General features: G+C 38.9%; 1 protein-coding gene across 3 annotated transcripts in view; it reads left to right on the plus strand.

The window, feature by feature from the left end:
• clpxa (caseinolytic mitochondrial matrix peptidase chaperone subunit Xa) overlaps positions 1-22,430 on the plus strand; it is a 38,283-nt gene that overhangs the window by 14,368 nt on the left and 1,485 nt on the right. For 2 of the 3 annotated variants that reach the window (XM_078529945.1, XM_078529946.1), the window contains exons 6-13: positions 5,447-5,488; positions 12,158-12,334; positions 12,870-13,034; positions 15,626-15,714; positions 18,641-18,805; positions 19,348-19,647; positions 20,555-20,647; positions 21,243-21,349. In XM_078529945.1, coding sequence (XP_078386071.1) covers positions 5,447-5,488; positions 12,158-12,334; positions 12,870-13,034; positions 15,626-15,714; positions 18,641-18,805; positions 19,348-19,647; positions 20,555-20,647; positions 21,243-21,349 — 1,138 coding nt within the window. The remainder of the gene's footprint in view (positions 1-5,446; positions 5,489-12,157; positions 12,335-12,869; positions 13,035-15,625; positions 15,715-18,640; positions 18,806-19,347; positions 19,648-20,554; positions 20,648-21,242; positions 21,350-22,430) is intronic. The other variant, XM_078529947.1, reaches the window with a different exon arrangement.

Genomic DNA, 22,430 nt, shown 5'->3' on the forward strand with positions numbered 1-22,430 from the left:
TCTCTCGACTACTTCCTCCTCCTTCTCCTTCAGGTACCATACCCTAAGAGGGCATTGGTGACCATGGACTTCCATTGCATTATCATAAGACTTTTTTATTCATTCATGGGATGTGGGCTTCGCTGGCTGGGCTAGCATTTATTGCCCATCCTTAGTTGCCCTTGAAAAGGTGATGGTGAGCTGCTGCTGCAGTCCGCGTGGTGTGGGTACATCCACAGTGTTAGGAAGAGCGTTCCAGGATTTTGACCTGGTGACAGTGAAGGACCGGCGATATATTTCCAAGTCAGGATGGTGAGTGACTTGGAGGGGAACTCCTAGGTGGTGGTTTTCCCATCTATCTGTTGCCTTTGTCCTTCTAGATGGTAGTGGTCGTGGGTTTGGAAGGTGCTGTCGAAGGAGCCTTGGTGAATTCCTGCAGTGCATCTTGTAGATGGTACACACTGTTGCTACTGTGCGTCGGTGGTGGAGGGAGTGAATATTTGTGGAAACTCTTTCGAGTTATCAACAGTCACAGATTGCAACTCTTTCGAGTACAATCACAGTTCTTGGTTTCTGGGAGTGGGACATGAACCCACAACCCTCTGATTCAAAGGCGAGGGTGCTATGAACTGAGCCACAGCTGACACCTCTGTGAATATTTGTGGAAACTCTTTCGAGTTATCAACAGTCACAGATTGCAACTCTTTCGAGTACAATCACAGTTCTTGGTTTCCGGGAGTGGGACATGAACCCATAACCCTCTGATTCAAAGGCGAGGGTGCTATGAACTGAGCCACAGCTGACACCTCTGTGAATATTTGTGGAAACTCTTTCGAGTTACCAACAGTCACAGATTGCAATTCTTTCGAGTACAATCACATTTCTTGGTTTCCGGGAGTGGGACATGAACCCACAACCCTCTGATTCAAAGGCGAGGGTGCTATGAACTGAGCCACAGCTGACACCTCTGTGAATATTTGTGGAAACTCTTTCGAGTTACCAACAGTCACAGATTGCAATTCTTTCGAGTACAATCACATTTCTTGGTTTCCGGGAGTGGGACATGAACCCACAACCCTCTGATTCAAAGGCGAGGGTGCTATGAACTGAGCCACAGCTGACACCTCTGTGAATATTTGTGGAAGGGGTGCCAATCAAGCGGGCTGCTTTATCCTGGATGGTGTCAAGTTTCTTGTGTTGTGGGAGCTGCACTCATCCAGTCAAATAGGAGCAGATGTAGGTCATTCAGCCCATCAAGTCTGCTCTGCCATTCATTGAGGCCGTGGTTGATCTGATAATCCTTAACTCCACTTTTCTGCCTTTTCACCCTTGATTCCCTTACTGATTAAAAAATCTGTCTATCTCAGCCTTGAATATACTTAACAATCCAGCCTCTACAGCCCTCTGCAGTAGAGAAGTCCACAGATTCACTACCTTCTGAGAGGTGAAGTACCTCCTCATCTCTGTCTTAAGTGGGCGACTCCTTACTCTGAGATTATGCCCTCTGGTCCTGGACTCTCCCACAAGGGGAAACAACCTCTCAGCATCTACCCTGTCAAGCCCTGAAAGAATCTTATATGTTTCAATAAAGTCACCTCTCATTCTTCTAAACTCCAAGGAGTACAGGCCCAACCTACTCAAACCTCTCCTCAAAAGAAAATCCCTCCATACCTGGGATCAACCTAGTGAACCTTCCCCGGACTGCCATCAATGTCAGCATTGGTCCACGATTATGCTTGGCAAAGTACTACAGTGGTTTACTATTCTCTTTCTGCAGTATGGCTGACCAGGAAGTTCTTATGCTCTTTGCCACTTGCCATCAGGTGTCTAGGAAGGATTTACAGGCTGATAATCAACCTGTTTGGCCATGTTACGAACACTCCTTCTGTAGCCATCAAGTTCTGAGGTGGGTGGGATTTGAACCTGGAACATATGACCCAGAGGCAGGGATGCTATAACTGTGCCACAAGACCTCTCTCGCTGTTGATAAATTATCAGACTGCTTAGACATCCAGTAGTGGATGAGCAGAAATTTCCTCCAATTAAATATTAATTTAGAAGACTGATGCCATTGTTTTCTGTTCCCATTCCCAAGTCCATACCCTAGCTACTGACTCCATCCCCCTCCCTGGAACAGTCTGAGATTAAGCCAACCTGTTCACAACCTCGGTGTCCTACTGGATCTTGAGATGAACTGCTGACCTCTCATCCATGGCATCGCTAAGACCACCTATCTTCAACTTCTGTAGCATTTGGCAACTTTGCCCCTGTCTCAGTTCATCCGCTGCTGAAACCCTCACTCATGCTTTTGTTACCTCGATTCCAGTGCACTGCTGGCTAGTCTTCTACATTCTGCCCTCTGTAAATTTGAGGTCATCCAAAACCCTGCTGCCCGTGTCTTAACTCACAGTTAGCCCTATTCCCCTATCATCCCTGTGCCCACTGACCTAGGTTGGCTCCTTGTCAGACAACACGTTGATTTTAAAATTCTCAACCTTGTTTTCAAATCCTTCCATGGCTTTACCCCTCCATATCTGTAATCTCCTCCAGCCCCACGGCTCTGCGAGATATCTGCAATCTTCTTGAGCACCCCAGATTTTAATCGCATTACCATTGGTGGCTGTACCTTCAGTTGCCTAGGCCCCAATCTCTGGAATTCCTTCGCTACCTCTCTGCCTCTTTACCCTGCCTTCCTCCTCTTTGGCCATCTGAATTAATAATAATCCTTATGTGGCTCGGTGTCATACTTTGTTTTGTAATGATCCTGTGAAGCGCCTTGAGACGGTTCATTATGATAAAGCTGCTACATAAATGTAAGTTGTTGTCAGCGTTCTATTTTCAACAAGAGCTAAACCCCATTTTCTAGTTTGTTCCCCTTGATGATTAATATTCTTTTTCAAGCAGCTGTCTGATTACTTTTCAAAGAATTTATGGACTCATGTTTGTGGCAGAGATTTCCTCAATCTAAATACTAATTCCATGTGCCAAGAAATCAAATGATATTGTGTGAGGTAAAAGGCAGTCAAAATTGAACATTCTGGTAATTTGGCTTTTGTGCAAACCAACAGCCAGAAAAATGTCAAATCAGCTTGGCCATTGAGCTGTACGGATGGTAAAGTCTGTTGTGTAATACCTCTGAGAGGTATAATTGTCTCAACAGATCTATTTATGTTGAGTATTTTATTAGTCATCTAATCAAATTGCCCTTTTGTTAATGGGCTGTAGTACATTCTATTACGCAGTGTTTGTGTTTTCATGGCGACCAACTATACGTCAAAGCTTTTAATGGCAGTTTCTATTGCCAATTTATTCCTGTCAGACATATTACATAATGCATTTTACCATCCTTGCATGCATAGTATTCAAAATTTACTGTCTGCCTATTTTAGCAGTGAAATACATTTATGGTATTTATAGATGGACTGTTGCTGAACGATATTGACAACTAAAATTGCTGTTTGAAATAGCATAACATAAACATATTATTGTAGGGCACAAATATTTTTGGAGATTTAAATAGTTGATGCTTAATTTCTGTAATATCTGTTTCAAATGATAAACTGTTGTCATTTTATTTGATATTCAGTAGAGATGTGGCGAGACTGTCTACAGAATTACACCTGCAGCAGGACCGCAGTGTTGTTCAAGTTTAAGACAGACTGCCTTATTTGAAATAGCAACATGAGTTGCTATTACTGTACCTCAACATTCTGTTTTAGTTTCAAGTTAAGACAGCTGCACAGATCGTCGTAGTGAAGTTTCAAGTTTCTGTTCGTGGAATTCTTGGTAGTCATTTACCTGGAACTTTGCCCCTTGCTTGCAGAAAATTAAATGTGGTAAACCATCCTTTACTGAACCAGAACTCTTGGAATGTGCATTGCGCCAAAATGATGTCCATTAATGCTGTAGTACAATTCTTACTTGTGGTTTGTGCTCCACTAGTCTTTATTTCACAAAATTTAATCTTGGTACAATTGCCTGCACTACAGATTGTTATTCCAACTAACACTTTTAAAATGTATTGGATGTTGTTTTGGCATTAGAGAGCATGGGGAAAGTTTGTGGAGTGGGATGGTGGGGGTAATCAGGTCCTTTAATGTGGGATCGGGAGAAGCACAGTTGCTCCTCCCAGCTCCACATTCCGGGAGGTGACTGACCTTTTTAGAGTTGGTTTCCCTGTGCAGCCTATGACAGCAAACTATTCTTGGGAGGGTGGGGGTGTCCAAGATGTATAAGCGAAGGGCCTATCACCTGCTGCAGGCATAGATGAAGAATGCCTCTTATTTGTTCTTGCCTAATATGCAGTGCCGTCTGCTTCCTGTCTGCCATTTTGGAGCCTTCAGTGGCCACAGTTTCTGGGCTGATGTATAGGTTTATTATGTCATTTTCTGACTTGTAATTGAACTGAATTAGCAATGTACTTCCACATTCTGTTTGCTTTGTTTATTGTCTCTACTCTGATTTGGCTTGTTAACTTTTATGTTTTAATTTTAGCTGTGCCATGCACTGCTTACTTGTAATGTCCTTTTCCTTTCCAGTGTGTAATACCTTGTACTTCTCTGTATTGTATTGCATCTGCTAAGCATTTGCCAATGTGCAGATTTGACCTCCACTTTTGTAGGTCCAATCCGCTAGTTTAGTATCATGTGCAACTTTGTGACTGGTGAGTGCAGAAATAAAAGGCAATTTCTTTATTCAAAAAAAATCAGCTTTTTTTTATTTTCTTGCATCAAGTGTACTTGAAATTGCTGCTACAAGATTGGAACTTAAGTCCAAATGGTTTGAGTGGAGTATAGCAGTGGTTCAAACAGAAGCTACTGAACTTTCAGCTCTAAAGCTGTATTATTTTGATCCAACAAAAAATTTAATTGGGGTGAACCTCAATACAAAAATACAACTAACGTAGATTTTTTAAATTCTTAATTGTAAATGATTTAGTTGTCGATAACTAGAGTGACGTAATCTGTTCTAATTTTTAGTTAGATAGAGGAAACAAACGATTCATTTTCAGTCCCCAGAAGAATTACCTTTTTTATGAAGTAGAATATTAACTGGTGGTCTGCTATAGTACACTAAATATATAGAAAGCGTATATTTTAAAATTGTTAATCTGCCAAGGTAATTTTTGTCTGCACTCTATTACAGTAGAATGCATTGCCAGATTTGTTATTACCTGCCCCTCCTCAAAATGTCCATTTTACATAGGTCTCAACTGGTACATGTTATAACTTTTTTGCAGGGTGTGGCGTGGCTAAATGAAAGGCCTTCACCACTTAAGGAATCAATGTACAGTTACACTACTCCAGTCTGAATCTGTTCTGTGCATTAGAAAAGATTTGTAGACCAGTGTGAAGAAATAAAATGCAACAGATATATTTATTAAATATGCAGATTGAAAGTTCATCTATGTCTGTTGCTGCATCTAGTTAGTTCGTTCTTTGATAATATTTCTAACCTTTCTCTGTAGAGTTAGAAATCCGAAGACGAGAGGATGAGTACAGATTTACAAGTAAGTTGATTCCATCTTCTCACCTGTGCCTTTTTTTGGTTTTTCTTTATATTTTTATTGTTTGAAACTAAAAAAAACAGTTCAATTGTTAACTGAATTGTGTATCCAACCACATGGAAAGTCCTTGGTGGTCTAAAAATGGACACAGGTGATCATACAGATTTGTAATTTGTTTCAAACTGAGGTTTCTTCTGAAACACTTTCAGAAGGACAATAAATATAAAGTGCAGTGGTGTTTTTGAGAAGACGTGTGTTTATTAAATAGAAAATTGTACAAAATGCAGAACATGTTGAAAACTTTCTGAAACTTTAATGAAAACTAATTTTGGAAAGAGCACTACTGAAATTCATCATGAATTTCCACGTGTTTATAATTTTCTGCAAGTCTCTAAAGTTGTCTAATCTTTATTTTTATTTTTCAATTTGCCACCTTCTGCCTCTCCTAGAACAAAAAAGGTTTAATTTATGATTTACAACACTTCTTTAAAAAAAAACAAATGTGAAATTCATTGAAAGCCTGATTTGAAAAAGGCTTGTTCTTGTTTTGTAATATCTGAGACACACTGTATTGGTAAACTATGGTAGTTGTCTCAGTTTGTTTCATGTGGAAAACGTCAACCACGGTCTTAAAGGTAGCCAATAAAATTTCATAATCAATTCACTACATAAATTTGAATCAGCACATTTTGTACTTTATAAAAACCCTGATGATATATAATCTGTATACTAGCCTTTACAGAACATACCTTTTGAAAAGAGGGGAAAATGGCAATTTTCACCTTTTTGCTTTGTTGTATCTGGTGGAAGTGATAATGTTTGTTTCTTCTTCTGTACGTTAAGCCATTATTTTGTTCACCATTTCAAAAAAGTCTGTGACTCCACAGATCTGCAGTGCTGCAGTTGTGCGTTTTGTCAATACATGTATGTGTCTGCACCTGCATGATGAGAAAGCTAACGTCGTATTATGTTTACCCCATTAAAATAACAGCTGTATCTTTTGAAACTTGACTGATTTTAAGAACTTAATGTTGGAATGAGAAAAGGTCATTCTGACCTTCCAGCTCACCCTGTCATCCAGGTCCTCCTTCAGGATCTGACCTGACCCTTTCTCTTCCTCCTCCAAGTCTCTATTGTTCCCCTCCTTGCTGAATCAGAAATTGATACAATTCTCTTTTGAATTCCTCAGTGTACTGATGTCAGTTCCAGGAATATCCTGTGGCTCCATTGTAAACAGCGAGCATGCAGCTTTAAACAGATTTATAGCCCAATCCAAGAAGCCACTTGAGGCCAGCAAATCTGTATTCTCAGCCTATAACCTTGTTTCATTGGTCTCAGCAACACTTGGTCTGTCCTAATGTTTCCATTAGAGACATTCGGGGATGACCTCTTAATTGCTATCAGCCAAGTGAGGAGGGATCCCTGACTAAGTTTTTATGCTGGCAAAGTTGGTGCACCTGTTGCAGTGTGCAGTGCAATTGTATTCCAAATAAATATTCCTGAGATGATAACTTCTCAGACAACATCATATTCTTTGAATCTACTAATGTATCTGAACATAATTTTCTTTATAACTGCCACCATATGATTCTTTAACTGATTATTGCATCTAAATTTCTTTAGAGTCTCGTTTTCATTAATAATAAACCCTTCAGTTTATAATTCTCTTGCTGATTTTTGTACCAGTATGCAATTGCTAACATTTCTGTGTGAGTTGGTAATGCCCTCTGTATTTTACCTCTTAACATGCAATTCCCACAACTTTAGACATTATCTACAAACTTAGACATTTTGCTATAATGGTTCAACTGCTTATGAGTGAATTTTCACTGGACTGTCTACTGCATTGTCAGAATTCAGTCATCTAAATGAAGGTGTGTCATTTTCCTAATTGCCAGTTTCAAATATGGTGAGTGGCAAGGAACAAAACAACACATCTTTGCTGTACTGTCTCTTACAGATGTTATGGCCACAGTGGGTATATTTACAATGCAGCCGCTAGGGAGGAAGAATCATGTTTATTTGTACAATAAGTGCGTTGTAAGCCAAGTTTGGCACCACACTGGATTTATTAGTGTCAGAGTGAAGCAATGTGGGCTCCTGCCACCAGAGAGTCAGATTGAACCTGACTCTGGATTTGCACTGAAAGTTTAGCTTCATTTTTGAGTCAGATGGACCCTGATATCATTCAACTGTCTGTGTAATTGCCCAACTAATTGTTCAGCTCGAGATGATCTAGCATTGACCAATTTTCTTGAATATCAAAGAGAAGTGACAGCTGTAATCTCCTTTACAAAGCCATGGCTACAGTAGCACCACATAGTTGCTGGCACTTAAAATGTGGAGGTTAGGTTTATGCTGCCTGCCCAAAGGTAGCTGCGATGTTCTACATCAGTTCAAAAAAATGTCTGCACATCGTACCAGCACAACCTCTCCCCACTGCCTATACATGTCAAGCTTTCTCCCTGACAGCATCGCCACCCTGAGCACCTTTCTTTAGGCACAGAAGGCAAAGTGGTAAAGTTGACCATTAGTTTGCTGAATCCTGGTGCATGCAGACTCTGGGAAATCTAATACCCAGTGCAACTTCTGCAAGTCTTTCCTTCTGTCAATAACTGCCAGAATCAAATGAGTCAGTTTGGTTCATTTGAAAGCGGTTACTATCTGTGGCCCTACATTTTATTTATTCATTATATTATATTTATATAAATATAAACCACCTGTTTTGTTTTAAATAATGCTTTTATCACATCACACATTAATTTGTTCAAATTATTTAATTTTTTTATTTGCATTATATTTAGTAAATTAGTGCAAGTATATTGCCATGACAAAAAAAATAGAATTCTGGTGTATATGATTTATACACATTTTTGAGAGCAGTGATAACACATGTATCTTCAAGTGGCCTTATAGCAACAGGATGAAACGTGAGGAGGCTACCCCATTTGACAATAACTGCTGCACTCTGAAACAGTTCTTCTCTTCTTCTACCACCCATCTTGTTTTGTTTTGACAGAATTGGATTTATTAATAAAATGTTAAAAACTAAGTTTGAATCTCTGCACTTAGTATCTGTGGGTACATTTGAAATATGAGATGAGGTCTATTTAAAGGCTTCAGGCCCTTATATGGACATACTGCTGCTTGGTTGACCTAGTTACTAATTTATTTCCTGGTAGGAATGACAAATATCATTTTGCATGGATGTTTATTTATGATGAGCTTTTCAATCTAATCACAGTTGTGCGGACAATTATTCAGCTTATTTGATGAACATCGATAGTCATTGTGCTGTTTGTGCAGATCTAGAAACTAACTAATCCATAATAACTAACTTCTGCCTTTTAAAAGTCTTCACAAAACCAATCTTTTAGACCATGCTCTCAGCCATCTTTCTGAAATTTTTACTACTGTTCATCATCTTCTCTGTGTAGCACCTTGGGATATTTTCGCGGTTAAAGGCATTGTATAAATGTAAGTTTTTCATGATTAGCATTTAGATTCTAAAATGGTTGTTGGTATATGTAGTTAGTAATTTTACTGTTTTGTTTACATAAACACCTGGGGATGTGGGTAGAATTACTAAATAGTCATATAAAATTAGTCATTCAAAGTTAGAAATGGCTATAAGAAGGTTGTCCATCTCTCCAGGTCTTGGGACTTGAGTTCTGCCTCTGTTCCAATTCTTGGAAATTTCACTTGTGCCTTTGTGAATTACCAGCTTGTGCTGACAAATTCTATGTGCAAGAGATAAGTTGTGAAAGTTGTCCCATTTACTCTATTTGGATCTACCATACCTGGAATATGCTATAATAACCTGTGTCACAGGGCAACCAGATGGAAAGAATCCTGGGCTGGAGAATTTCACATCTTGTGCACAGATTTTGTGCATGAGAGAGAGATGTGACATAGGAGTTCATTTCTCATTCTCCTTTTGTGGAACTAGGATAAACAAAGTATATCCTGCAAACAAAGCCTAGTGGCAATTGTACAGAAAAATTACTTTCAAATGGTGGGTGAAGGCGGGAGTTCTAATTTCTTTTCAGATCTTCTACAGTTTTAAACCATTAATTAAAATATCTGAGATAAATGTGGTTTTGTTATGTCACTGAGGGTTGCAGATATTTGTGCCAGGGCAGAGTTCAAACGCTGTGGTCTGAGTTGGTTGGTCAGCCCAGTTATCAGACTGGACAGTTGTGGCTCGAGTATGACAAGTGGCCATCCGTTAAAGGTGCTTGTTATTTGGGGACTTGCTAGTGCAATTGTACACCAACAGTTTCAACCTGAGAAGAAAAAATCTCATCGTGTAAATTGCTGAGAAAAAGATGGAAGGTTTTTGTGAGGGCGAAGGGATGAATAAAAGAATAAAGAACTAGCATCTGAGCCAAATACTTCATGGTAGATAAACCAAGAATGAAAATTATAATCTAATGTAACATGAAGAGATTTTTGGCAAGAAAATATCAGGTCACTCTTACCTTGAGTAAATTTTGTAAAAATTATAACTAATTAGTACTACAAATATATTTGTGAAGTCCTGTATCTTTCAGTCTGCAAAAGCATATAATATTTTTACTTTGCATTAGCTCCAATGTTTTCATTCATATGTGTAGATGAGCTGATGAGCACTCAAGAAAAGAGAGCCTGGCTAACTTTTGTAACCAACCTTGGGTACTGAGGCCAGTTGTGTCTCTGATTGTTGCTGCACCTGGTTATAGTTAACTCCACGCACACAAAGAAGAAATCAGGTATCTTTCTGGTCTGTATGGCTCAACTACCACACTGGTGAGGTAAGCTCATCAAGGCCAGAGAGCTGGGGTCCATTTCTAAATGGTTGTCGATCCTATAGCTAGTCACAAGTTCCCAGTCTGAGAAAAAAATAATGAAATTTAAAAATGAGGAAAATGCATGAGTTTGTGGAAACAAAAAATGTTCCCTAAATGTCATCCTGGAGCGGGTTACAGTAGATGGGAATTACAGATCAGGATTGAAGTTTAAACATTTTTTTTAAACCATAGTTGAAGCAATCTTTGCGTTTAATACAGAGTTCCAGCATTTTCAGTTTTTCTTTATTTCATGAGATGAAAGTTTATTTACTGTCAGAGTTGAATAAAGTTCACAGCAGTGGACTAGCGTTTTTTTTTCAATGAACCTACTTTATTGAGGTTGAGTGTCTTGGGCTACAGGAAGATATAGACGGGATGGTCAAATAGGCAGATAAGTAGCAGATGGAATTTAACCCTGAAAACTGTGAGGTGATACACTTTGGAAGGAGTAATTTGACAAGGAAGTATTCAATGAACGGCATGACACTAGGAAGTTCTGAGGAACAAAGTGACCTTGGTGTGTGTGTCCATAGATCTCTGAAGGCGGAGGGGCATGTTAGTGGGGTGGTGAAAAAGGCATATGGGACACTTGCCTTTATCAATCGAGGTATAGATTACAAAAGTAGGGAGGTCATGTTGGAGTTGTACCGAACCTTGGTGAGGTCACAGCTGGAGTACTATGTACAGTTCTGGTCGCCACATTATAGGAAGGATGTGATTGCACTGGAGGGGGTGCAGAGGAGATTCACCAGGATGTTGCCTGGGATGAAACATTTAAGTTATGAAGAGAGGTTGGATAGACTTGGGTTGTTTTCATTGGAGCAGAGAAGACTGAGGGACGACCTGATCGAGGTGTACAAGATTATGAGGGGCATGGACAGGGTGGATAGGGAGCAGCTGTTCCCCTTAGTTGAAGGATCAGTCACAAGGGGGCATAAGTTCAAGGTGAGGGGCAGGAGGTTTAGGAGGGATGTGAGGAAAAACTTTTTTACCCAGAGGGTGGTGACGGTCTGGAATGCACTTCCTGGGAGGGTGGTGGAGGCGGGTTGCCTCACATCCTTTAAAAAGTACCTGGATGAGCGCTTGGCACGTCATAATATTCAAGGTTATGGGCCAAGTGCTGGTAAATGGGATTAGGTAGGTAGGTCAGATATTTCTCACGTGTCGGTGCAGACTCGATGGGCCAAAGGGCCTCTTCTGCACTGTGATTCTATTCAGACTAGGCATTACTGCTCTGGTGTTATTCCTGACCTTGGCGTACCTGACACTGAGACTGGGTATACAATTGGAAAACCTTTTCATTCACCATCACTGACATCTCCTACAATGATTAATCTTTACCGCACCCCCTCCCGTGCCCATTAAATGTGGAAGTTTTTTTTTTCTTTCATCATTCTGTTTTTGGGCTAAATCATTAGAGATCAGTTTTTTTTTACACCAATTAAGGCAGTTTGAAAAATGCTTGTAAAAATTATATAGATGTGTGATTCAAATTCATGTGACCTTTAAAAAGTGCTGGTTTTATAACATAGTATAGAAATCACCATCTGGTATCTTTCTTGGTAATCTGTCCTATTTCATTTTACATAGATTTTTATTATTTGTGCCAGAAGAAGTGTTTTTAGGCTCATAGTAACACATTATTTAAATCACTTGCTTAATGTGATTTTCACACTTGGTACAGTTGCTACAAATCTATTAGGAAAATCAGTAAGTGATTACTAGTGCAATATACATTTCACAAATATGTTACCACAATCCCAATTTCTGTAAGATCTTTGGAAATACCTGTAAAATACTGAGATTCTCTTGTTAATGTTTTTCTTGTTTTTCTTTCCTATAGAATTGTTACAGATTGCAGGTATCAGTCCACACGGCAATGCACTTGGAGCTTCCATGCAGCAGCAGGCAAGTCAGTCAATTCCCCAAGAGAAGCGAGGAGGAGAGGTGCTTGACTCGACTCATGATGACATTAAGTTGGAGAAAAGCAACATTTTGTTACTTGGTCCCACAGGATCAGGTCAGTGTAACAATGGAAGCTAAGTCTTTATGGTGCTGCAGCAGGCTTTACATGACCACACATTGCAATGCTCGTGTTTTAGTTCAGCAAGTGTTGTCAAAATTGTACATCATTTGAGTTCTTAAAGACCAAGTGAGTACCCAGATTCAGAAGTGGGGAAGGAATTGGTTCTGCGTATGACCAATCGGTGTCGATGGCTGTTCATGCAGATGGATGGTTGTAAGTTCAGACTATTTTGACATTTTGACTATTTTGACCTTTTAAACGCCATATATTGAACCAACATTCCCTGTTTAATTATTTTCAACAGTGTATTTTCATTAATGTTTTTTTATCAACAAGTAATTTTGAGTGCTTAGACTTGTTTATCTAGTGTTTTTCCTTTGTGCACTCAATGTGTTCTTTCCTGATGAAGCGCACATATTAGAACTGTGGAGGTGACCATAGTACCACTCCATCCATCCTTTGGATGGAGACGGTTAGCTGTAAAGGTGGTACACATGTAAGATAAAAGATTTTTCTTTCTTTCTTTTAGGCAAGACCTTGCTAGCCCAGACTCTTGCCCGATGCCTAGAGGTTCCCTTTGCCATTTGTGACTGTACTACCCTGACCCAAGCTGGATATGTGGGTGAAGATATTGAATCAGTTGTGGCTAAGCTGCTGCAGGATGCCAATTATAATGTGGATAAAGCACAGCAAGGTAGAATTTGTGGATTATTAACTTTATCCATCATAAACTTTGGAGAGCCTGAATTATTCAGTTTAAGCATGCTGTCTAGACCAAGTTTAATTTTGCATTCAAATGTTCACATTGTCCAGTCAAAATAAATAAAAGTAGTATCCCCACAGCATATCACTGTATGTACTGCTATTTTAAACACATTTTTTATTCAAGAAGACAGAGAATCTGGTGTGAATGATAACATCAATTAGATTTTCAGATGACAAATCACTTCTAGCAAGCACAGAAAAAGGATCACAAGAACTAGTAGATAGATTAGTAACTTTGGAATGAAAGTGAACATCGACAAAACCAAAGTGATGCATATCTCAAAATCACCAAGAAATATTCAGATATTCATAGAAGGAAGAGAACTAGAACACATGCAAGAATTCGAGTATTTAGGAAGCATAATATCTGCAGATGAAGATACAGCAAAGCAATAAGAACAAAGGATAGCAATGGGAAAGACCATATTTGGTAAGAAGAGACGTTTGCTCACTGGGAAGATGAATAAACAACTCAAAAAGCAACTTGTAAAGAGCTTGGTTTGGAATGTTGTTTACGGATGTGAGACGTGGACCTTACAGAAGAAGGAGACCAACTTGCTAAAAAGTTTTGAAATGTGGGTTTGGAGAAGAATGGAAAAGATCTGCTGGACAGAAAAAAGTAACAAATGAAGAAGTGATGTGGAGAGTGAATGAACAAAAAACTTGTTGAACATAATTAGGAAAAGACAGAAACTGAGTGAGACACATTTTAGGAGGAAGCTGACTTGTAAAAGGCATTATGGAGGGAAGATTTCAAGGAAGAAAGAGGAAGGAAGGGAATTTCGATGTTGGATGGCTTGAAAATTGAAGGAAGTTTTTGGCAAATGAAAAGAACGGCACAGGATAGAACGATATGGAAAGACTGCTAAAAGCCAGGGATCTGCCTTTGGGCAGTGCACACATGATGGTGATTTTATTCATTAAATTAGCAATAGTTGTTACAATTTAATGTCATCAAATGGTTCAAATTATGGAAGGACTGGCTGTTTCATCCTTTAATAGACATCTTAAACTTGATGCATTTGTTGGTATACTGTGGATGAAAATTTTTCCTTTTATGTTGGCAACTTTTCAGTTAAGAATGCATTGAACAATATAAGCTGTTTCCTGAACTGCAAATATGAAACAAAGAAAGCACAAATTCATGGGAGATTAAAATAATTTAAAGAACAGAAGCAATGCCATGCATGTTTTTTTAACTATTGTTTTATCTGATTAAGAACTTGACGTTTTTTTAATTCATTCTTGGGATGGGAACATCCTGGCAGGGCTGTTATTTACTGCCCATCCCTAATTGCCCTTAAGGTGGTGGTGAGCTGCCTTTTTGTATATAACTGAGTGGCTTGCTAGGTCACTTCAGAGGGCAGTTAAAAGTCAACCACATTGCTGTGGCTCTGGAGTCATACACAGGCCAGACAAGGTAGGCATGGCAGATTTCCTTCCCTATGAGACACACTCATGACCCAGATGGATTTTTAGGACATTCTGCTAGTTTCATAGTCACCATCACTTATGCTGCTTTTTATTCCAGATTTTTAAATTATTTAAATTTAAATTCTCATCTGCCGTGGTGGGATTTGAATTAGTGTCTCCAGATCTTTAGGTCAGGATTCTGCATTACTAGTTCTATAATGTAACCTCTATGCTATCACACACCTAATCTCTGAACTCTCAACTCACTTGATAATTTGTCATATTTGACATTGAAATTAATCTGCATTTACTCACTATTGCGGTGTTAATTCCTACTAAAAATATCTCTCTTGGACTAATCAGGTTTCAAAAGAGAAGACAAAATTCTGCCCTGCAGGTAGTAGAACTGAAGAATTTTGATCAGTCTGTTATTGTCAAAACTCCGGTGACTGTCCTCCACACTCTTTCAAGGCAAGGACTTGAACCCTGGTGCTGTGTTTCTGACTGTCCATAGCGACTCTTTCATTGACTTGTTCTGTACTGCAGCTGCGTCACGACTTGCAGGTTCAGGATGCTGTTAATTAATTCAAAGGTTGCTCATTTACCTTTGGATGGCATTTCCTCCATCAGGGGTCCCATTGTTCTCCTCCAGGTACTCATTTGCCCCAAACCATTGGCTGCCACATTTCCTACATTACAACAATAACTAACATTCAAAAGTATGTTGTTGGATGTATCTTGATGCAGTTGGAGATAAATTACACAGCCTTATTTTCTTTGGAATTGAGCTTAAAATCAATGTTTATGGGTTTAGATCCCATTGCAACCTTAAGCAAATAACCATGACTTATTCTTCAGTGCAATGCTGAGGGGCCCTGCCTTATTGCTGGTGTTGTCTTTGGAATGAGACACTAAACTGTGGCCTCATCTGCCTGCTCAGTTCATATAAAAGATTCAGTAGTATTTTTCTTTAATTCTCCTGGTGTACTGATCAACATTTATACCACTGCCATCACCAAATAGATGCACTAGTAATTTATCTAATTGCTGTTTATGGGGCCTTGTGTGCAGTTGTCTGTTGTCTTACCAAAATCCATTCTTTTGCAGGAATAGTATTCTTGGACGAAGTAGATAAGATTGGCAGTGTGCCAGGGATTCATCAACTACGTGATGTGGGCGGTGAAGGTGTTCAGCAGGCAAGTGATAAGGAATTTCAATTTTTTTAAAAAAAGCGAAAAGGAAAATATTTTTATATAAACAAATTTTAACATGTGACAAAATAATTGACTATGATTATTTATTGGTTTCTAGTTTTAGTTTTTGCCTGCAGAGAACAAAGAAATGGACTAAACTTCGGATATTAATTAAAATGGAGAGATGATATTACAACCTGAGCAGAAACTTGGCTTCAATTGAGCAAGACTAGGAGCTATATTTTCCAAGCTATAAAATTTTTATAAGAGATGGAGAAGTTAAACCTGGCAATTACAGGGCAGTCAATTTAACATTGATTTTGGGGAAACTTATAGAACCAATAATCCAGAAGAAAATTAACATCCGCTTGGACAAGCATGGACTAATGTAAGACAACCAGCTCGGATTTGTTGAGCGAAAGTAGTGATTGACTAACTTGATTGAGTTTTTAAATGAGGTAACAGAGAAGGTAAATGAGGGCAGTGCAATTTGTTGTGTTTGGGCTTTCAAAAGGTTTTTGATAAAGAACCAGATATTTGGCTTATTAACAAAATTGAAGTCCCATGGGATTAAGGGGGCAGTAGCAACATGAAATATCAAAGATTACAATGCAAAATAAGAGCTCATGGTGTAGGGGGTAACGTTAACATGGATAGAGGATTGGTTAGCTAGCAGGAATAGAGAGTAGGCATAAATGGGTCACTTTTGGGTTGGCAAAATAAGATGAGTACCACAGGGATCAGTGCTAGGGTCTTAACTATTTACAATTTATATCAGTGACTTGGATGAAGGGACCAAATGTATGGTTGCCAAATTTGCTGATGACACAGATAGGTAGGAAAGTAAGTTGTGAAGAGGACATGAGTCTGCAAAGGGACATAGGTTAAGTGAGTGGGCAAAAATTTGGCAGATGGAGTATAATGTGGGAAAATGTGAACTTGTCCACTTTGGCTGGACAAATAGAAAAGCAGCATATTATTTAAAAGGAGAGAGATTGCAGAACCCTGAGGTACAGAGGGACCTGGGTGTCCTGGTAGAATCACAAAGTATGCAGATACAGCAAGTGATTAGGAAAGGCAAATGGAAAGTTGTTGTTTATTGCAAGGGGAATGGAATATAAAAGTAGGGATGTTTTGTTACAGTTGTTCAGGGTGTTGGTGAGACCATATCTGGACTAGTGTGTACTGTTTTGATCTATTTATTTAAGAAAGTATATTAATGCATTAGAAGCAGTTCAGAGAAGGTTCACTCGACAGATACCTGAGATGGGGGTGGGTTATCTTATGAGGAAAGGTTGGACAAGCTGGGCTGTATTCACTGGAGTTTAAAAGATTGAGAGGTGATCTTATTGAAATATATATCCTGAGGGGACTTGACAGGGTGGATCCTGAAAGAATGTTTCCCCTTGTGGGAGAGACTAGAACTAGGGGACACAGTTAAAAATAAGGGGTCTCCCATTTAAGTCAGAGGTGAGAAGAAATTTTTTCTGAGGATCGTGATTCTTTGGAGCACTCTTCCCTGGAGAGCAGTGGAGGCAGTGTCAGTGAATATTTTTAAGGCAGAGGTACAAAGCCTTTGACTCCCTTGTTAGTCAAGAACCTATCGGGGGTAGGTGGATTGTGGAGTTGTGGCTACAGTCAGATCAGCCATGATCTTGTTGAATGATGGAGCAGGCTCAAGGGGCCGAATGGCCTACCCCTCTTAATTCATATATTCACATGAGTACAAAATTGGCTGAGGGATCGGTCAGAGTTGTGTTGAATGTTTTTTTTAAACTGGAGGGAGGTAAACAGTGGAATTGTCCAAGGTTCAGTCCTAAGACCGCTGCTGTATTTGATATGCACTAATGATTTGGACCTGGGGGCAAAGGGCACTGTTTCAAAATTTGCAGATGAGACAAAATTTGGAAGTGTAGTAAACACTGAGAAAGATGGTAATAGATTTCAAGAGGACATAGACTGGTGGAATGGGCAGGCAAATGGTAGATGAAATTCAACAAAGAAAGGTGATGACATTTTGCCAGGAAGAATGAAGAGATGAGGAAAAACAATGCAAGCTAAATGGTCCAATTTTGAAGGGAGTGTAAGAAAAGAGGCCTTTTTGTTTGTGCACAAATCATTGGTGCCAGGACATGTTAACATAGCAGTTAATAAAGCATATGGAATTCTAGACTTTATAAATAGGGGTATAGAGTACAAAAAGCAGGACATATTCTAAACCTACGTAAAACACTGGTTCAGCCCCAGCTGGAGTATTGTGTCCAATTTTGGGCACTGCACTTAGGAAGGACAAGAAAACTCTGAAGATGCCACAGAAGAGATTTACTAGAATGGCTCCAAGAATGAGAGATTACAGCTACAAAGGCTGGAGAAGCTGGGTTATTCTCCTTAGAGCAGAGAAAGCTAAGGGGAGATTTGATAGAGGTATTTAAAATCATGACGGTTTAGATAGAGAAAATAAAGAAAAACTACTTCCAATGATTGAAGGGTCAATAACCAGAGTGCAGAGTTAAGACGGTTAGGTATAGAACCAGAGACAACGTGAGGAAAAAGTTCTTAAAGCAACAAGTGGTTAGAATTTGTAATGAACTGCCCAATATGGTGGTGGATACCAATTCAATAGTAGCTTCAAAAGGAAACTTTATAAATTATTTAAAGGAGAAAAAATTGCAGGGATATGGGGCAAGAGTGGGACTATCTGAATTCCACTTAAAGCCAGTGTAGATTTAATGGGCCAAATGGCCTCCTGTGCACGCTATTCAGTGATTGCGGGCAGTTAATGGATTGCTTTTGTCATCTTCATTTAAGTTAGAGGTGCCATAGGAATGTAACAGTAGTGCAACAGCTGAAGCATTTTTAACAATTCTGGTTGAATTCACATGGTGTGTATATATTTTTAAAGGACGAATTTCTTTATTTTTCCATGTAGGGGCTACTGAAGCTGCTTGAGGGTACAATTGTAAATGTGCCAGAAAAAAATTCAAGGAAATTGCGAGGAGAAACCGTTCAAGTGGATACTACTAATATTTTATTTGTGGCATCTGGTGCTTTCAATGGTCTGGATAGGATTATCAGCAGGAGAAAGAATGAAAAGGTATGGATTCCATGACTTGTTCTCCATATATCTTAGCTTTGAGAAATGTTTGATACTGAGTGGATGAGACTTCCATTGGCCACATTCCTCTGCAATCAGTCGTGTTTTTTCCCTCTCCGCAATCCTTATCCAAGTGGTCATCCTTTGTGTGATTATAGACAGTTAATGTCTGCAGATTAGTTTGTTGTAATTTCATCACAGCCAGACTTGACTTTGTCCTTGAATAATTTCCACACTGTTGTTCACATAAAACACTGATTTTATTTTGTATAGAAGAGGATGATGGTGACACATTGAACACTGTTGAACACCTTAAAGAATACAACCCCTTAGGGAGGTTAGGAATACATTTTAGCAAAGGGAAGTTAAATCATATAGATAATGTCCTTTTGTGGGCACTGATGGAATTATCAATTCATAATTAGTGTTCACTATTGTGAATGGAGTTTTTGAGATTTTTTTGTTTTTGTCAAAGTAAATAATTTGCATGCATTAGCAAGATTCTTGCATGACATTTATACCTTCTGTCTCTATCTCTGCAGTACCTTGGATTTGGCACCCCCTCAAATCTTGGCAAAGGGAGAAGGGCGGCAGCAGCTGCTGATTTAGCGAATACAAGCGGTGATAACAATACTGTCCAGGAATTAGAAGAAAAGGACAGATTACTTCGCCATGTCGAGGCCCGGGACCTGATAGAATTTGGAATGATTCCAGAATTTGTAGGACGCCTGCCTGTGATAGTTCCATTGCATAGCTTAAATGAGGACACGTTGGTGCAAATTCTAACAGAACCACGAAATGCTGTCGTTCCACAGTACCAGGCTTTGTTCAGTATGGATAAGGTGTGAAACCACTACTCTCTTCGTTCTCCTCTGCTTTTGTTAGTTATCGAGGGGACTTACTTTGAAATGGTTCTTTCCTGCATAATAAATAAAAAAGCTTCTATTTTATCTGGATCTTTATTCTATTGGATGTGGAACATTGGAGAGATGAAAAGACCCTTAGCCCATCTAACTGATCTGCTTAGGTCTGTTTAGATAACTTACTTGGGTCATTTTTGCATTCCTCGTCGGAATGCAGATTTTCTCATTTCCCTTTGCTATTTATATTGCTCATAAAGTATTTAAACCATCTGGGAACTACTGTTTGCTGAAAATTAAGACTATTTAGACTTTCACTGTTAATTTTCATACAGGTCTCTTAATTGTGCATGATTTTTGTCTTTTTTAAATGGGAAATATCTCCTCAAAATTATTTGCAGTGGTGCACATAGCACATAGGTGCTATGTAACTTGCTCCTGGAATCAGTTACACAAAAATGGCATTTGGATTTTAGCTGCTACTTGTGCTTTTTTTGGGGGAGACTCGGGCCTTGCATGATAGCTTTGGCCGAGAATGGCAGTTTGCTGATCGAAATGCATATTTGTATTGCCAGTTAATACAATTGCAACCTGTTACAAACTTCCCTCTCAGCCATGTTTTAAATGGAAATAATGTAATATCCGAATCAGTAGAAAAGTTATTACTTAAAATGTGCATAGAATGATACCTGAGATGCTAGTGGGTGATAAGTAATAATTGAAAGACTTGAGCTAAATATAAACCTGTCTTTTCAAATAATGACTTCCCCTGAGTCTTACAATTTGGACCTAACCATTTTACTTAAATATTATGTCTGGAGGGAATAATTTGAGAAATGCATATTTGTTTTGGTGTTGCTGATTTTAATTTTTTTTATATTTTGTATAGTGTGATCTTAATGTATCTGAGGATGCCTTGAGAGCTATAGCTCGACTCGCTCTGGAAAGGAAGACTGGTGCTCGGGGCCTTAGGTCAATCATGGTAAGTTGCTGAAAAGATTGCTTAAAAAGTCTAATTTATATGGTTATTGTTGTTCTTTGACAAATTAATTAATAGAGAGGCGTTGGGGGTACGGTGTCAGAAAATGCAAGTTTCTGACTGGATAGTGTAGATTTGAGTATCTACTCAATGTCAGAATGAAAAAATCCATCAACTAGTTGCATATTTTAAATCCAAATTTGAAATTTATCACTGGCAGATTACTGTGGTGGGGTATACAGTAAGCAGTGTGTGACATGGTTTTTCTAATATCCCTGCTTTTTTGTGAAATCTCTAAGATATATTTCAAAATATTTCATCTTCTATTTGAAAGGAATGGTTATTGAAGCAACAACCTCATTTATATAACCCCTTTAACGCCCTAGGACATTATGTTATCAAACAAAATTTGACAAGGAGCCATACATGGAGATATTGGGGCCTCCTAGGCATCGAAGAAGCACCTTGCACTGAGCTAGTCCTTCGAGTTAGAATTAAGCGAACTGTTCAGAGGTCTGGGGGGTTATACGGTTAGTTGATTGGTTTTTGTGGGTGGTGAGGTAAAACTGCAACTCATAAAAGAAAAATGTATTTTCAGGAAAAGTTGCTGTTGGAGCCAATGTTTGAAGTGCCAAATTCTGACATTGTAGCTGTAGAAGTGGATAAAGACATTGTGGATGGAAAGAAACCACCTGCATACATACGGTAAATTTTCAATGGTTATGTACGTCTGATTAAAATGAAAATCTGACAGAATCTGCTTCATGTGGTGCAAAATTTGTGAATGTTTCCAGTCTGTTCTGTATATTTGTACAGATGAATTTAGAGCGCATCACTTTTAAGATGGATAAAAGCTTCTATTTAACACTTAACTGATAATTATCCACAGACCTAGATTATTGTTGGTGATAGTAACACATTTAAGGTTCCCAAGGATTCAGCTTTTCCCAGTGAACTCCTTGAAAGCCACTATTGTGGCAGTGGCTAGGGTTGTGTAAGCTTCTTGCACACCTGACCGTCAGTCCTGACAAACTGCGATAAGCTATTTGTAACCCTTGCACGAATTTGTCCTCACTAGGTCTCCTTTCCAGATGGTGATGGAAGGAAGAAGCAAGTCAAAACCCATTTCAAAATCTTACAATACCTCAGCCTTCTTCATACCACAGTGACCCTAGAGACTATTGAGTAGCATCTCCCTTTATTGTTTTAAATATTTTTTCATTTAACTCCATCCTACTCATCATGCAATATTGTGCTTTATTTTCTTCCCACTGAAGCATGTGGGGGAGACTGGCTAAGTCCTTTATCGCAGCAAATAGCCCTGCCACAGAGTAATTTTAACATCATTTATTTAGTAGATGGAGTACAGTTCCTGAGGAAATGTAGCAGTACATTTTCTCAATAACTCCATGCCAAATTCATGTTGGGAAGATACCATCAATCAGATCTGATGGCCACTAATTAGACCAGAAGGCTGGATAATTTCTTCTGCAGGATCTGGGATCAAACCCTTTTTTTAGAAGTCATGTAATGGAACGTTCTCTGATCTGCAGAACAGCCAAGCTGAAAGATCATTAATTCTGATAACGGCATAATAGCCAAGGGGAAATTTGGTTCTTAAACCTGTCTGAGTTCATTTGTAACTGTACCCGCTCTTTCATGTTCATCTGTTGTCTTGGTTGGGTTGTCACATTGACATAATTCCATCTGCAACATTTACCTGGTGGCTTGGCTCTTAATAGAAATTGGTTGCTATGAGACCAAGTTTTATCTTCCTTTTAGATGC

Source organism: Cetorhinus maximus, chromosome 26, assembly GCF_964194155.1.
Source record: "Cetorhinus maximus chromosome 26, sCetMax3.hap1.1, whole genome shotgun sequence".
NCBI classification, from domain to species: Eukaryota; Metazoa; Chordata; class Chondrichthyes; order Lamniformes; family Cetorhinidae; genus Cetorhinus; species Cetorhinus maximus.